At 51.5% G+C, this 16,374-nt stretch overlaps 1 protein-coding gene across 2 annotated transcripts in view; it reads right to left on the minus strand.

The window, feature by feature from the left end:
• The window catches only part of Fbln1 (fibulin 1), a 76,546-nt gene extending 61,748 nt beyond the window's left edge, over window positions 1–14,798 (minus strand). For both annotated transcript variants that reach the window (XM_008844690.3, XM_008844691.3), the window contains exon 1: window positions 14,639–14,798. In XM_008844690.3, coding sequence (XP_008842912.1) covers window positions 14,639–14,702 — 64 coding nt within the window. In that variant the 5' untranslated portion in view covers window positions 14,703–14,798. The remainder of the gene's footprint in view (window positions 1–14,638) is intronic.
• Window positions 14,799–16,374: the final 1,576 nt, after the last annotated feature.

Below are 16,374 nucleotides of genomic sequence, written 5' to 3' on the forward strand. Positions count from 1 at the left end.
TAGTCTTCATAACAACCCGTGGGAGGGACTTTCGTCCTCTGTATACAGATGGGGAAACCAAGACTGGCAACAACCCTGCCTTCTGGTGTTGGAGACCCTGCGTTCTGTAGAAATGGCAACTAAGTGGTGAGGATGGTGTTGGGTAGGCAGGCTGCCAGGTTCAGTGGTGAGGATGTGTTGGGTAGGCAGAGTGCCAAGCTGCTGGCAGACCCTCAGCATAGGACTGATCCAGAACCCAGGTCCAAGGCCTTACCACAGACTGTGCTGGCATTCCTGAGGATTACATTCAAGGTTGTCTTCCGGCCTATACGCACACGCACACGCACACACACAGTTTTAAAAAGATAGATGCACCATACATTTACCCAAATTGCCTTCCAGTATCCCACAGGGCACATTCACTCAGCTTAGCAGCACCAGGAGCCAGCGGGTGCACTGAGTCCGCTACTCTGCCAAGGCTGGCCCTGGAAGTGGCTCCAGAGGGAGCTTGCTCTTGAGTGAGGCCAAGGCTTCCTAAATCACCCCGAAGGAGAAGAGTGGAAACTTCCAGAAACATTCAGCATGGTATAGACACTATACAGGTGATGTGAACCTTGGCCAGCTGAACATAGCCAGGAGGAGGGGAACCCCACTTTGAAGCCATATTCCCCCATGATTATTTCAGGGCTTTCTGTTTTCTTAAGGGGTCCTGGGGAACTCTGAGCTGCTTTCTTCAGTCAAAATTGTGTCCATCTCATTCTTGTAATCCCCAGGCTCCCCTAGGTTCCAGAGGGTGATGTCTGTCCCTTAGCAGGGCCTGACAGTCTATTGGGAACTGGCTCCTCAGCCCACTCCCACTTTGCTGTCCTCTCTCCACAGGCCTCAATGATCCTGTTGATGACCACAAACCACTCTACACTGACAGGAGTTCAGACATCAACTCTGCCCCCACTAGAGCCATAGGCCTCCCAGAACAGGAGTGTCAGAGGAAGGGGCATATTCTGCAGGATGCTTCATTGGACCACTCATTGACTTACTTGTTCTTCTAATATTTTTTTTTCATTTTTTATGTGTATGAGTGTATTGCCTACATGTATGTGAGTGCACCCATGTTGTGCAATGCCCGAGCAGGTCAGAAGAGGGCATCGGATCATCTGGAACTGGAGTTATGGAGTTTTTAGTCACCATGTGTATGCTGGGAATTGAACCCGGGTCCTCTGCAAGAGCAGCCAGTGCTCTTAACCACTGAGCATCTCTCCAGCTCTGATACTTAGTCTTGTTCCAGTTTACCATTCACTGGCTGGGGAGATGGCTCAGTAAGCAAAAGCACTTGCTATGCAAGTGTGAGGACCTGAGTTCGGATCCCCCAAACCCTACGTACCACAGGTATTTGTAATCCTTCTACAGGGAGATGGGAGGTAGAGACAGGAGAATCCCTGGAAGCTGGTGGGCCAGCTGGCCTACTGTAAGCAGTGGAAAACCAAAGAGACCCTGTCTGAAACAAGGCGGACGGTGAGGACCGAAACCCAAGTTTGTCCTCTAACTTTCACGTGCATGCCGTAGCATGTGCACACCAGCCTTCACACACGAATGAATTTGTACACACACACACTCACAGATAAAGTCTAAAAGCAAAAACAAAGCAAACATTCACAAAATACAGGACTTTATTCCAGAAAGAGGCAGTTGTGGCTCAGTCACCAGACAACAGCAATGTGGTGTGCCCCAGCAGCCTCTCCTACGCAGCCCCCGCCACACTTCACCAGATTTGATTATGCTCCTGCCCTCGGCCTCATGTCTCGTTTATGCCCTTCTCCAGACCTGCCCCCCACCACCACACTGCCTTTCCCCTTCTTTGCCATCCTGCCTGCCCACCCTGCCAGCCTTTTCGGCCTGGGCTCCACCTCAGAACCCTTTAGTCCTGGGCTCATCTCACCTTTTTTTTTTTTGGTTTTTTTGAGACAGGGTTTCCTTGTAGTCCCAGCTGTCCTGGAAGTCACTATGTAATGTAGACCAGGCTGGCCTTAAACTCAAAGAGATCCACCTGCCTCTGCCTCCCGAGTGCTGGGATTAAAGGCGTGTGTCGCCATGCCCAGCTAGAACTCATATTTCTAAAGTCACAATTACTTGCTTTGGTTAGGACCAGGGAAGGAGATGAACCAACCTAGGGTCATCAATGTATTTCTGACTCTTGTCATGCTCAACAGACCACTGCCTGAGAGGCACCCTATCTGCCCAGATCTATGGCTCTGTAAGTGGAGCGGCCACAGGGGTTGTCAAGCAAGACCAACTGGATCTGCACTGACTGGTCCAAGCGCACAGGCGTGGTCAAGGCAGAAGTGTCTGTCTGGGAGCTTCATCCCAAAGTGAGTGGGGTCCACGAGGGCCCACACTAGTCTAAAAGGACTGGAGACAGCTCAGGAGCACTGTATGAGGGCAGTGAAGGAGCCCTAGCAAGGTAGACCTGGTTCTGAGCGCCTGTCCTGGCTTCCCTTCCTGAGCACAGCCCTGGGGCAGGTGAGCCTCCCGATCCTCATCTGGAAAAGGGGGCTGGTGCCACCAAACCACAGAGCTATGAAAGTCCACCTGGACTCTTTCGACTTCCGTTACCCCATTCCACAGTCACTGATCTCTTTCACAAAACATGCCTTAAGTGCTCTGCCACCAAACTGTCATACCAAGGACCGTTCAGAGCCTGGACTTCACACAGAATTAGAAACTGAAGCTGAATTGAGTCAAGTCACCACTAATGGGACCAATACTAAGGCATCCCCAGCCCCAACCACAGCCAGGCTTCACCCACACAAACCAGCATGTGGCCGGCTCTGCCCAGCACTCAGCACACACCGAGTCTCTATTCTGCTCACTGACATTGGGCTGAATTCTGAGTCCCGACCCTGACCTGAACCCCCTTCTGTGGTTCTTTTCTGCTGTCCCCACAGCACGTGTCCACGTCCAGCATGCCCACTGAGGCTCATGAAGCATTAATTTCATAAAATGAGGAACTGATGGATAAAATGGTCACCCCACAAAGTTGAGCCTGCTTGGGCAGGATGCTCTGCCCAAAAGGTACCTCTTCCCAAGTCATTCTAGAGAAAGAAGGGAGTGGCTGGAGGGAAGGATCCCAGGCTGGGGACACCGATGGCAAAGTGTATGGCTGGCTGGAAGTTCAGTGAGAGCCAGAGTCTAGAACTGCTCCTTCTTTCCCTGGTGGACTCAGCACTGGCCACCTCCTACCCATTAGAGAAAGGCAGCTGCAAGGAGGAGAGGGATGGGGAACATGAGGGGACAATCTGGAGGACACCTCGATGTCACCGCTCAAATCCCAACAGAGGTACCTTTGCAGCAGGTTGGCCTTTAAAAGATGTACGCCCTGTACAGGACAAGTTCTGTTATGAACTTGGGCTCCAAAGTAAGCAAAGCCGCACACTACTCTGCAAGCATTTCATGCCAGGGTGGTGCCAGGCTTGCTGAGGTACAAAGCCCCCATTCCTCCATCTCTCCTCCTAGACACGATTCAAAAAGTGTATGAAAACAAAAGAACAAAAACACCCCAGGGAGCGTTCGTCCCCCAGTGTCTCTGAGGTGGCCATGGGGGGTGGCGTGAGGAAGGGCCTGACAGCCACATCTGCCCAGCTGTGGCCTCAACTGCAGTGCTGCCCCTGCTTGCTTACCTGGGGTAGGGAGAGCAAGTCACCAGCTCAGTGACTATCTGAACACTAGCATCCTGAGCCTTATTACTGCAGCACACAAACTGGGGACCCTCTGAGGCCCACAGAGGTAGCTGTCCTCCTTCACCTCCTGCTCCCTCCTTCACTCACGTCACACCCACAGGGTACTTTTTTCTCAGTGCTCACTCAGGACTGGGAAAGCAACAGAGTCCCCACTCAACTCCATACTTCAAGGCCCCAAAAGCTTCGTTTCATAATGTCCACAGCACCTGGCCACAGCTGGTCAGTCACAGGCTCAACTGGCACCTTGTAAAGGTGTAAGAGCAAGCAACGGACAAGCAAAGCCCTGGCCTGAAGCAACCCTAGCTGCCACGTCAGGAGACTTGGAGCCCGTGAGAATGCCAGTTTGGGGGGGACAGGTATAGAGGCCCAGCTCCCCACTGTTGACTGCAGCAGTCAATTCCCCTAGAATTATAGAATTCCCCTAGACTTTTAAGGACCTCAACTCAGGCCAAACCCAGATTCATGGATTCAATGCAGAAAAGAATTTCAAGACTAGCTAGTTTATGAAGCACAGTTGGGGTTTAATAAAGATATTTTAAGAAAGCCTTAAGTACAAGGGTTAAAAGAAAGAGAGGTGCTCAGATAGACAGATAAGACACACCCCAGAGCATGGGTGAGGACAGACCTTAATGTGGGTGTGGGCTCTCGAAGGGAGAGTCACAGCTTGCTGCATACATCATTTTAGTGGGCTCTGAAAGTTTCTATCTTCAAAGGCTTGCTAGGAAACCTAAATGAGATCAGCAGGTTCCTGAGAGACACCTGATAGAATCAAGAATCAAGAAGTCTAGCCCAGAGGGGTGCAGGGAGGTGGGATGTCGCCAATGTAAACAAAGATAAGAGTTGTGTTTGGGATTCTCAGGCCATGTCTGGGGAAAGGAATGAAGCCCAACCCAAGGCCACACAGTCCAGGCCTAAAAAAAGATAAACAGTGCAAGCTGAAAGCTGGTTCGCCGTTACTTTAACATAAAGACTTCATATATGGGAGGAATATTAACTATGTGGACAGTCTTTACAGCAACTTGCACTGCAATTCTTCCTTCTCAGTTGGTGAGAGGTTTCGATCAGACTCCAGGGTAAGGGGCTCCTTTCCCTTCCCCTGCCCCCAAATTCCCATCATTCTATTCTGCTTGAAGGCCATCCTGTCCCCACAACCTCTAGCACCTGCAAGCAGCTCTAAAGTCTATTAGTTAATTCAGGAAAATCTCACTCTGGGTGCCCACCCAAGGCCACCCACACTCCCCGTCGTCTATCACCCCATCACTGCGCTGGGCCCACTGGCCAGTTCGGAATCTTCCTGTACTTCATTCCTTTTTTGCTTTTTGGTGAGAACTACTATCAATCAGTTTTGCTGTTTGTTATTTTTTTGTCTTTTTGAGACAGGGCCTCCTCGTAGCCCCAGCTGTCCCAGTTTTAACTTCTAAATCTTGTTTGACTTCTTTTGTTCTCCATAGGTATTACACAACATCGGTGTCATTACAAATATACACTCATACACATAAAATAAAAATAATAAATAAGGGGCTGGAAAGATGGCTCAGCAGTTAAGAGCACTGACTGCTCTGCAGAGGACCCTGGTTCGATTCCCAGCACCCACATGGCAGCTACAAACCGTCCCTAACTCCAGTTCCAGGGGAATCTGAAGCACTCTTCTGACCTCCATGGCATTGCATGACTCAGGTGCACTCACATACATGCAGACAATACACTCATACACACAGTGACGCACGCCTTTAATCCCAGCACTTGGGAGGCAGAGGCAGGCGGATCTCTGTGAGTTCAAGGCCAGCCTGGTCTACATAGCAAGTTCCAGGTCAGCTGGGGCTACAGGGAGGCCTGTCTCAAAAAGACCAAAAAAAATAAAAAACAAAAATGAAAAAATAATTATTATAAAAAATAATAAATATTAAAAAAATAAAGTATAAGCCAAGAAGAAACTCTCTTGCCAAATAACCTTCAATCAAACTGTCCAAGGGCAGGTAATGCGTAAGGTAGGTTCAAAGTGTCCATCCTCATCAGGTGTGGCAGTATTCACCTGTGGTTGGAGCTCTTGGGGTTAGGGAGCTGGACAGGAGGGTCACTTGAGCACAGGAACTAGGTTGGGTAACACAGTGAGACCCCATCTGAAAACAAGACAGCACTGCCTAGCCTCAAACCCAGCTGCATCTCTCACAAACCCTCCCAGGCCTCAGGTCCTCAACCGTCTGTTGTGTGGGACTAAAGAGGTAATCCTGGGACAGTCACCACAGAAAAGAACAGAATCCTCAAAACCAAAGTGTATTACTCACTTTTCTGTTGCTGTGATAGAAACACTGACCCAAGCAACTTATAGAAGGAAGAGTTTATTTGAGCTTACGGTTCCAGGGGAATTACAGTCCTTCATGGCAGGGAGGTGAGGTGGCTGAGGTGGCTGAGGTGGCTGGGGATGGCTAGAACAGGAGAAGCAGAAGCGAAGCTCTCACATCATCACGCAGGCACAGGAAGCAAGAGACTGACTGGAGATCTGGCAAGGCTTAAGAACTCTCTAAACCCACCCCCCAGTGACGTGCTTCCTCCAGGATAGCCATATCTTCTAAGACCTCCCAAAATGGCGCCATCATCTGGGGACAAAATGTCCAAACACTTGGAGCTTATGGGGGACATTTTCATTTCCACCCCTGGCCCCCACAGGCTCATGATCATATAAAATGCAAAATGCATTTAGTCCAACTTTAAAAGTCCCATAATCATTATCAATCTCACGGCTATTCCAAAGTTCACAGTCCAAAGTCTCTTCTGAGACCCAGAGAATATCTTAACTGTAAGCCCCTGTAAAATCAGAAGACAAATGACATACTCCCAACATACAGTGGAACTGAATACACATCACCATTCCAAAAGGGAGGAATGGAGGCATAGTAAGGAAATACTGGACCAAAATAAGACCGAAAACCAGCAGGACAAACACCAAATCCAGTAGCTCCACGTCCAACTTCTGGGACTTTACTTCCAAAGGGCTTAGATGGCTCAGCCTCTCTAGCTTTGCGGCGTGCAAGACACATCTTTCTGTTGTGCTGGTACCACTCCCTGTACGCAGATCTTCTTGGCAGATGCCTCACAGCTCTGGCATCATTGAACATCTTCTTGGGGTCTCCACTGCCAACCAGGCTTCACCTTCACAGTTTCACGCAATGGCCTATCGGTGACCCCTTCACTCTTGAGTCTTTCATGCCTCTAAAGCCAGCACCAGGTGAAGGACACTGCCAAGTTTGACTACAAGTTTGGAATGGACTCCAACCTGCTTTATCCATTTTAGCAGATTTCTCTTCAGTGGTCCCTGTAGCATTTTCTTTTCACAAGTTGGAGGCTTAACTGGGTGTGGTCTTGCCCTAGAGGCACTCTCTCCATTGTTTAAGTTTGACTCTCTAGGCCCCTCCACAATTACTTTAATCTTCTTAATCACTTTAATCTTCTTATCAGTGGCATCCTCTCCATCACGTGTCAGGGCTCCAACATTAATCTTCCTAGCGCTCTTTTTCAATCCAAACTGTATTTCTTTTTGCCCCATTTGCTCTCTTTCACTGTAGATCTGTATAATATTCACCATTAATAGCTATGCCACCATTCCTACATTAGGCTGTCTTGAAATTTCTTCTGCCAAAGAAATTAGCCCATTACTTTTCAACTTAGCCTCAGGCAGGCTTTTTGGTCTAGGGCAGCTCTCAGCACTACTTTCTTTCAGGTGCCTTTACTAGAATGGCCTGTTAAGCTCTGCTTACAGCAATCAACCACTTTTCTAGCCCAAACTTCCAAAGTCTTCCACATTTCTTCAAAACCCCACATGGTCAGGTTCTTCACAGCCAACAGCCCAATTACTGTATGAAATTGGTACCAGAAGTGGGGTATTGCTGTGACAGACCTGACCTTGGAGTTTTGGGGAGGACTGTGGAAGCATTCAGACTTTGGGCTGGAAAAGCCATTGAGTGCTTAGAGTTTGTTGCTGTGGAGCTTGGAACAGTTATGTTGAAAGAGTTATGGACAATGGAGGCCTGGCTCGTGACACTTCAAAGGGAAGCGGAGACTATCAGGGCTGTTTGTCTGAGATTTTGAATTGAGAATCTGTGTGTTCTGGTTGGCTGGGGCTGAAGAATCAGCTATGATTAAGAGGAGACCAAAGCCAGGTATGGGCTTTTAAGTGTTTGGATTTTTTTTTAAGGACTGTGGGGTTTTTAAGGTTGTAATGTCTTACATTGTGATATTAATGTTAACATCATATCTTGGGGACAAGAATTGGAAAGGTTATGGTTTAATAGTGATGTGTTTGTGTGTCAAGGTGACAAGGGGTCAATTGTGCTGGCTAGCTTTAGTGTCAACTTGACACACCTGGGTTGAGGGAGCCTCAACTGGGGAATGCCTTAATTGGACTGGCCTGTGGCCATGTCCATGGGGCACCTTCTTGATTGTTGAATGACGTAGGAGGGCCCAGCCCACTGTGGGTGGTGCCACCCCTGGGCAGGTGGGCCTGTGTTGCATAAGAAAGCAGGCTGGGCAGGGGCCAAGGAGCAAGCCAGTAAACAGTGTTCCTCCATGGAAGACTGTGCTTCAGCTCCTGCCTCCAGGTTCCTGCCCTGAGTTCCTACTTGGGCTCCCGGATGAACTGTGACCAGGGAGATGTAAGCTAAATAAACCTTTCCTCCCCAAGTTGGTAGTGGTCGGAGTGTTTTGTCACAGCAATGGAGAAACAAACTAGGACACAAAGGAATAGAGCAGTTATTCCCATGGGAATTGCAGATTCTGCAGCACCTATCCACCTGGCCAGCATCTCTCTTCTGAAAAGGATCACACTGACCCAAAGTACTGCTGTGCCAGTGGACAAGTGGCATGGCTCACAGACTGGCATCAGGTACCCAAGAACTGAAGCCGAGCTTCTTCTAGGTGAGTTACACTTTCATAAAGAGACTGAGGAGATGGCTCAGTGAGCAGAGTGCTTGCCTCAAAAGCATGAGGACCCAAGTTCAACTCCCAGAACTCACATAAAAAGTTGAACATGATGGCGTGCATTTGTAATTCTAGTACAGGGGTGGCAGACACAGGATGATTCCTGGGACTTGCTGGCCAGCCAGCCTGGCCTATAAATGGTGAACCTCAGGTCCCAGTAAGAGATCTTATATCAAAATAACAAGGAGGGGTTGGAGAGATGGCTCAGCAGTTAACAGCCCTTGCTATTCTTCCAGAGGACCCGAGTTGTTTCTAGCACCTATGTTGAGCAGCAAACAATTATCTGTAACTCCAGCCCCAGGGTATCAGATACTTTCTTATGGCCTCCAAGGGCACCCACACATATGTGACATACACACGCAGAGAAACACACACAAAATAAAAGCAAGGTAAATAGCTCCTGAGGAACACCTGAGATTGACCTCTGGCCTCCACATACGTGGATACCATTCACAAATAAACTTCTGGAAAGATGGTAGTACAGTCTATGGTGGTGGTTATTATGATGGGCACTGACTGTGCTGCGCGTGTTCAGGCACACAGACACTCATGGCTTAGAGGACCACAGTTGGACCCAGCCCTCAATGTGCAGTAACAACAGCCCACTTGGTCTTGCTATGATGAGAGATACTGGACTTACATTTGGCTGTACCATTCTTCAGATGGAGGCTTCTATGGTGTCAGCCTGTTAGCTGTGAGCAGGCATTGGGCCATGCCTGGCTGTGTTCCTGAGTGGCCTGGGAGCCACCAGGATCAAAGCCACTAAGTGTGTCATGTGGAGAGAGAGACAGGGCCAGCATCCTAGGACCTGGGATTGGTTGAACCCCAGTTTGGAAGGCTTCCCCACTTACAGCAAGCCCGGGTGCCTGAGTCCCCACCTGTACGCTGATAGAAGACTTGACCCTTGACCGACCCCACATGTGGTCTCTAGGTTACCACAGAGAAAGAAAAGAAGCATCCTGCAGAGCCATTTCATTGAATATACTTTTCTTCTGAGACGGTGTCCTTCCAAACACTGGGGCATTAAATGTCTTCCAGGCCCAGAAAGTGGGGCCATCCCAGATGACAGTTGTTTGGGCTTCTGATGTTCTTTAGCATAATCCATTTTAAAATGGACAAAGCCCCAGGGGAGAGGGGGTTGTCAGAAGGGCTAATTGGCTCATCTGATCCTCCAGGGTTTTCCAGCTTGAGTTCAAACCCTCAGAGAAGGTGAGGGCCCCAGGTGTTCCCTAATGAGCCAGATCCTGAGCCTGCTTCCTGAAGCCTCCAGGGTTCACAGGCTGTAGGCATTCTGCCCATCACCCCACTCACCCTTCTCTAAAGCTACAGTAGAGGTGGGGGACCCCACAGGGACCAGAACCCAGGGTCAGGGAAGCCGGATGCCAACCTCAAAGACTCTGAGAAGAGAGTCAACCAAACAACACACAAGCCCAGCACCTGTCACAGACAGCACAAGGGTCTGAGCTGGAGAAGCAGCCAAGGGTGAGGCCGGTGAGAAGGGAGGCTACGACAGGGGAAGGTGAGAGACACCCTCCCCTGCAGAGCCCTGGAGCAGCCCCAGCCCAGGCAGTCATCTCCTGTGCCAAGCCCAGCACACATGGGGCCGTCCTTACCCCTATCCCCTCTGCAACATCCCTCTGCTCTGAGGGTTCTAGGCTTCTACGACCTGTTTCCCCTGGATTTCCTTCACCTCTCTGGCCACCTGTCAAGAGTCCCTCTGCACCTGGCCTTTGGAAGCTACAGCTGGGCAGGCCTGGTGGTCCTGGGCAGGCTCCTCATCTTAGGCTAACGCATTCCTGCCAACAGCCCTTCCTTCAAAGACTCCTAACCACCCCCAACATGCAGGGGCATACATACCCACAGCAGATCTGTTTCCTTCAGCTCTTTGTTCTCTGGAGTTCCCACCACTTAGCTCAAATGATTAGCCCTGCACTTAACAGCTGGAGGGCAGGGACAGGCTGTGCCTCACTCTGTATTTCCTCCTGTATCTTCACCCCATCACCATGGGACCCTAACAACTCTAGGTGGGCAGCAAAGAAAGAGATTCAGGCAGCAGAAGGAGAGGCAGGCCGGACCCTTAACCTAGCTCAACTTTGACAGCTCGGGCTCCACTATAAAACCTTGAGGGAAACTCCATCTTCCCACTGGGGCTGAACTTAAGAAAATGAGGTCACAGAGACTCCTGGCTAGGACTGCGACGCTAGGGCAGGCTCCCTGGGGTCCTTAGTGGCTACATGCCTCTCTGTGCCTCAGCGTCCTCCCCTGTACGAATGGTACAATGACAACATCTCCTCTGCGAAGAGGCCTTTGAGAAGCAACAAGGTCCCACCAGCAAAGTGGGACCCAGGGCCGGTGTTGAAGAATCCATGCTGTCAAGGGAGTCTAGCACCTTCAGCCCAACCACAGGTGTTGAAGAATCCATGCTGTCAAGGGAGTCTAGCACCTTCAGCCCAACCACAGGCAGCACTGGCTCCCCCAAAATGGAATTCCTGAGAGGATTTTAAAGCCAAATCTAAAGGCAAGACTTCATACAGGTGGCAAAACTCAGGCCGTTTTTACTCCAATAGTTGACAAGACTAGAAAGAAAAAAAGGCTCAGAAAAAAAACAGTGGACCCCGTATTGCATAGGATTAAGAAGGTTACACTAATTACTAGATACAAAGCACTTCCGTACCCTGCACCCAGAGTAACGAAAACCAACTCAGAAAGTGTATCGGCTTGGGTCACCCACCATCTTTGGAGTAACTTTCAAAGCTGGATCTAGCTCTCTAATCCCAACTGGTATCTAATCCCCAAGTGTTGTACTTCCTAGTAACTTAGAGACCATAGGAAGAGATAGGCACCGGCTCCCTCCTGACCCAGCCTTAGTCAGGACCAGCCCGGGCTGGAAAGAGGTAAAGCCAATGCAGCTTCAGGAACAGCCCTGCCAGCCCTGAGCTGGGTGGCCCAGGGCAGATGCCTTACCCAGCTGTTGAAAAGGGTGACCTTCCCATTGCCCTAGTTCCATATACAGCGGGAGCTGAGATCATTACCAGGCAACTGGAGCCACACGAGGTACGCCCAAGCATCGACTGATCAAATTATTATGATCTGATATTTTGCAAAAAAAAAAAAATCTTTGGTTGAAGAAAATACACTTGCAAAATTATTATATGCCCTTTAAGAACTGTCTCCCCAAAATGTTATTTGCACAGCTGCCTGCCCACTGTGACTTGCTCAGACTGCTGGGAAACAGGTCTTCCCCAGGTGTAAGGCAAGGGCAGAACTCCTGCATGTTCCTGTCAGGCTTTGCTCAGGCCTTTCCCTCTAAATGGATTACACACTTTTCTCCCAGCCCTACCCAGTTTCAGCAAATGGTGAGGATGGACTCCCTTCCTGCAAGCCCTATTTGCATGCTGCCTCCTCCAGGAAGTCTTCCCAGAGTCTGCAAGGAGGGCTTGGTTCCTTTATCTGTATCTCCTAGATTCTATGAACCACATGAAGGGGGAGGGCCAAGTTCATCTCATCCCTTGCCACATCCGGGACTCCTGGAGTAGTGTCTTGGCACTGAGCTGTCCCTAGGCAGCTATTCAGTGAAAGCCACCGCATGTCCCCTTTACCACGCGGCTGGCTGTGAGGGCTGCGGTCTGGGGCTCTGTTGGGCCTCCTTCAGATCAGCTGCAAGACTGGGAAGCTCAATATCAGTTGAACTTTCAGAGCAGGAGGGAGGATGACAATAATGGCTAATTCCACCATGGCTTCATGCTGGGTTCTTAACCCTCAAGGTACCCTACCTCATTTTGCAAATAGGAAATCCCAAGGGGCTTTTTTCTAGGGATAGAAAAACTGGTTTCCAGAGCCACAGGCGCCCAGACACCCTGCTGAGAGACGTCTAAAAGGGAGGCACGTACAACCCTGAGTTGAGGGGGGCCTAAGGCAGTGCTAGCAAGTTTCAGTGCTGTCCCCAGGGCCCCCCAGTCTCATCTTCCTGCCTCTGGTCTCCACCTCCTGTCGGAAACTTCCAGGAGCTCAGCTCACAGCCACATGTTTCTGCCAAGTTCAGCCTTTGTTCTCCCTCCCAACAAGACTTTCTTTTAATCAGTAGGAAACTGCGGGCTGGAGCCAGAGACCAGAAAAGCCTTGGGGAAAACACAACTGTCCTTTCCAACACCTCCCCCTCCCCCAGCTGGCCCCAGCACAGTAAAGCCCAACAGGTCAGAATTACACAGGACAGCCAGGCACTGACCCTGGTTCCCCACAGTGAGAAAGAACAGGGCCCTCTGTATCAATGGTCACACGGCCCACTGGCAGCCAAGGTGAGTGGCAGCAAATTAGCAATAGGGCACATTGTCTTCTCCAAGGTCCTTTTTTAGATGACAGCTTTCCTGTGAACCCCAGAGCTCACTGGAGCCTGAGGTCAGGGTCACCCAGCCTTACAGAACTACAGTCTATAGAAAGGAGCCAGGCAACTTTCCAGCACTCTTCCTAGACTACTTCAAGCTGAACTGCCCAAACTCAAGGCAGCTAGCCCCACAGTAAACAAAATGGGTTCCAAGATGTTCTGTTCAAGCACACCAATGGGCCACTTCAGGTGGGGCTTTTCTATGAGGGTGGCCTGTGGTCCTGAGCCACTCCAATTTAGCAAATGTGGGTACTCATGTACAGTCACGGGCATTGGTCAGGGGAAAGTCTTCTCCAACAGCAGGCAGGAAAGAACTGCCGCTGGGGCTTTGGGGAAGCCTGGCACCTGGGATTTGACCCACCCTGTCTCTCTGGGCCGGTTTCCTCCTTTATGCAGTATGGGGCTCTGAGGTCCTAGCCATTTCCCACAGGAGTGCTCTCCTCCCACAACAAAGGTCTCCTCTGAGTTTTCAAACTCTCCCTGGCAGTGACCCGAATGCCTTCTCTGGCCCACACCCACCTCCTCCACCCCATGTGCTAGCAGGAGCCACAAGCCTCTTGGCACCCACACTGGACTCTGCGCCTCCCCATGCTGTCTCCAGTCCTGAAAAGTGACCCTGGACATGCCAAGGCTGCAGCTAGTGCCCAGAATAGCCGGAGCTTCTCCAGGAAACTTTAGAACCAGTCCTTCCTCCCTCCCCTCAGTCTCCCCCTAAACCCCCAGGCAGCATTATCTACACTGGTGACCTTTTGATCCGGAGGGTGGCTGTCGGAGAATTCAAAAGAACTAAGCTAACCCAGGAATAAAGAATCCAAGATTGCAAGAATGGTTTGGAGTTGAGCAGAAACAAAGACTGAGGAGGGCCAGGTTTGACTAAGGGTCCCAGAAGCCCCAGAGTCAGAGAGGTCAAAGGTCATGGCTCTAGGGCTCACAGCTTCCCTGATCAACAGGCATTGTGTGTGTCCCCAGAGTAGGGACGGAGAAAAGCACAGCCATGCTGTGGTTCTAGAGTACAGGGAGGAGGTTCTCGGGCACCTACATGCTACAAAATGCACCCCTGCGCCCCAGCGGGGCATCAGGGCCTCCGGACTCCAGTAGCACCCCCAAATGCTCCCCACTTTCTAATTTCCTCCTACCTCCCCTAAACTGGCTGTCCCGTGGACAACTTACTGTTCCTGCCCTGTCTCACTTTACTCAAGAGCAAAATGGAAGCAGCTGCCCCCATCCAAAGGGGGAGGGCACTGGAGCAGACACCAAAGAGGCTTCCAGGGCAGAGAGCTCCCCACCCCCACCTCGGTGGAATGTGGCTCGGGTGTGTTGGAAAATGAGGGCCCCATATTTGAAATAAGTCGTCGTCGTCCCCCCCACCCAAGCGAGGGAAGGCATCAGGAAAGAGGCGGGAGTGTGGGTTGGGGAGGGAAGGTGGCCCCGGGGTCCGTGCAACCATCCTGGGGACACAGCCAGGCACAGAGCACGCGCTACGAGTCCCGGCAGCTGCAGAACTTCCGAGGAGCGCGGGGCCGGGGTGGGGACCTGCATCCCGGGGGTCCGTGGGCCGGGGAATCCCTACCTCGGGCCGCCAGCAGCGAGAGGCCGCCGAGCAGCAGCAGCAGCAGCGGGACCGGGCGCTCCATGGTCGGGCGGCGGACAAAGGCGCGGCGGGCAGCGGCCTCCACGCTCGGTCAGACCGGGGAAGCCACACTGGGCCGCGCGGCGCCGAGCGTTCAATTATCCCGCCCGGAGGAGGCGCGGCGGGGGCGGGGCCGCCCAGCTCCCTCCCCACCGGCCCGGGGACCCTCCCTCCGCCGCCGCGCTGGGGACCCCGACTGCAACCCAGGCTCTCCAGGAGGGGTGCACGGGGCGCCTTCCGCACGCTCCATCACGCACCCCCAGCTCGGCACCCCCCAACCCCGATGCACCCTCTCCAGGGTCAGGGAGAGACCCAGACCCGGCGGGGCTCGGCCTTCGAGGTCCCAGGCCCCCCGCAACTCAAGGCTCTCCACGGAGAACCCCACACCGTGCATCTGCTCCTTTCCCGCCATTGCCTCCCACGGCGCGCATCACTGAGATTCTGCAAATCCGCGGTGGGTCCCCGGGGCTAGGAGGGCCTAACAGACCCCCAACACCGGTGGTGTGTTCTGGGCTTCCGCAACGTGGAAGCCCAGATGACAGGGGACTTTGACCTGGGCAGTCAGGAGGCCACAGGACAGGTAGCCAGGCAGCCTCAGGCTTGGGCCAGCAGGAGCCAGTTTGTGTAGACTGTATGTCTGCAACCCACAAACAACTTTATTCTGTTTTTCTTAAATCCCTGTGCAGATAAATTTGGGGGTCCATTAGACACCATTGAGCTGATTGTGTAGGACCAGCAATCCCATTCCCAAGGATAAAAGCACACAGACATTGGATTAGTCACACATCTTCATAACCCTGTTCATAACTGTCCTGGTGAGAGGCCGCCTGCCCGCCCCCACCCCAACCTTATCCCCAGTGAATGAGTACCCCAGATTATAACCAGGCAGAGCAGGACCAGCCACAGATGAACTTTTACAGTGTGAGTCTGTCAACCAATGACAGGGCAGGTCAGAGGTCAGGAGACTGATGACTGGGGGAGGGGGGCGGTGCCTGGACACCAGTGCTGGGGGAGGAGTAATTTCCTTAATATGGTTCAGTTTGTGAAAATATATCAGGCTGTTCACTAATAAAATATCTCCCTTACCTTATTTTATTTTGAGAAAGGGGTCTTGCAGTGTTGCCCAGGCTGGCCTTGAATCCCAGGGTTCCAGTGACCCTCCTGCCTCAGCCTCCTAAGTAGTTAGGTCTACAGGCATGCAGCCCTGTGCCCAGCTGCTCTTTTCTCAATGAAACCTCATCTCCTTAAATGATTCCTGATGCTTGAGGTTTGCAGAACCCAGGAAAGCTGGTGGAAGGCCTGCTAACTGACTGCCCCTGGGTTCAGAAGGCCTCCCTGAAGAGGTGAGGTGAGACTTGGCATTGAAAGATTGACTGGGGATATGGAACTGTTGCTGGAGTGCTTGCCTAGCAAGCACAAAGCCCTAAGTGCCATCCCCTGCATTGCATCAATCAGGCATTGTGGGGCACACCTGTGATCCCAACAGTTAGGAGGCATAAGCAAGAGATCAGAAGTTCGTGATCATCCATCACCTTCACAGTGAGTTCAAGAACATAATGGGGTGTGTAAGACCACCTCAAAACAAGGAAGGAAAAAGGAGGGAGGGAGGGAGGAGGGAAAGGAGGAAAGAAGAGAAAGGCAGGGGAAATAGCCTCTGAAGAAGCTCAGAGGCTCTG

This window comes from Nannospalax galili, unplaced genomic scaffold, assembly GCF_000622305.1.
Source record: "Nannospalax galili isolate Female #2095 unplaced genomic scaffold, S.galili_v1.0 scaffold180, whole genome shotgun sequence".
In the NCBI taxonomy this organism is placed as follows: domain Eukaryota; kingdom Metazoa; phylum Chordata; class Mammalia; order Rodentia; family Spalacidae; genus Nannospalax; species Nannospalax galili.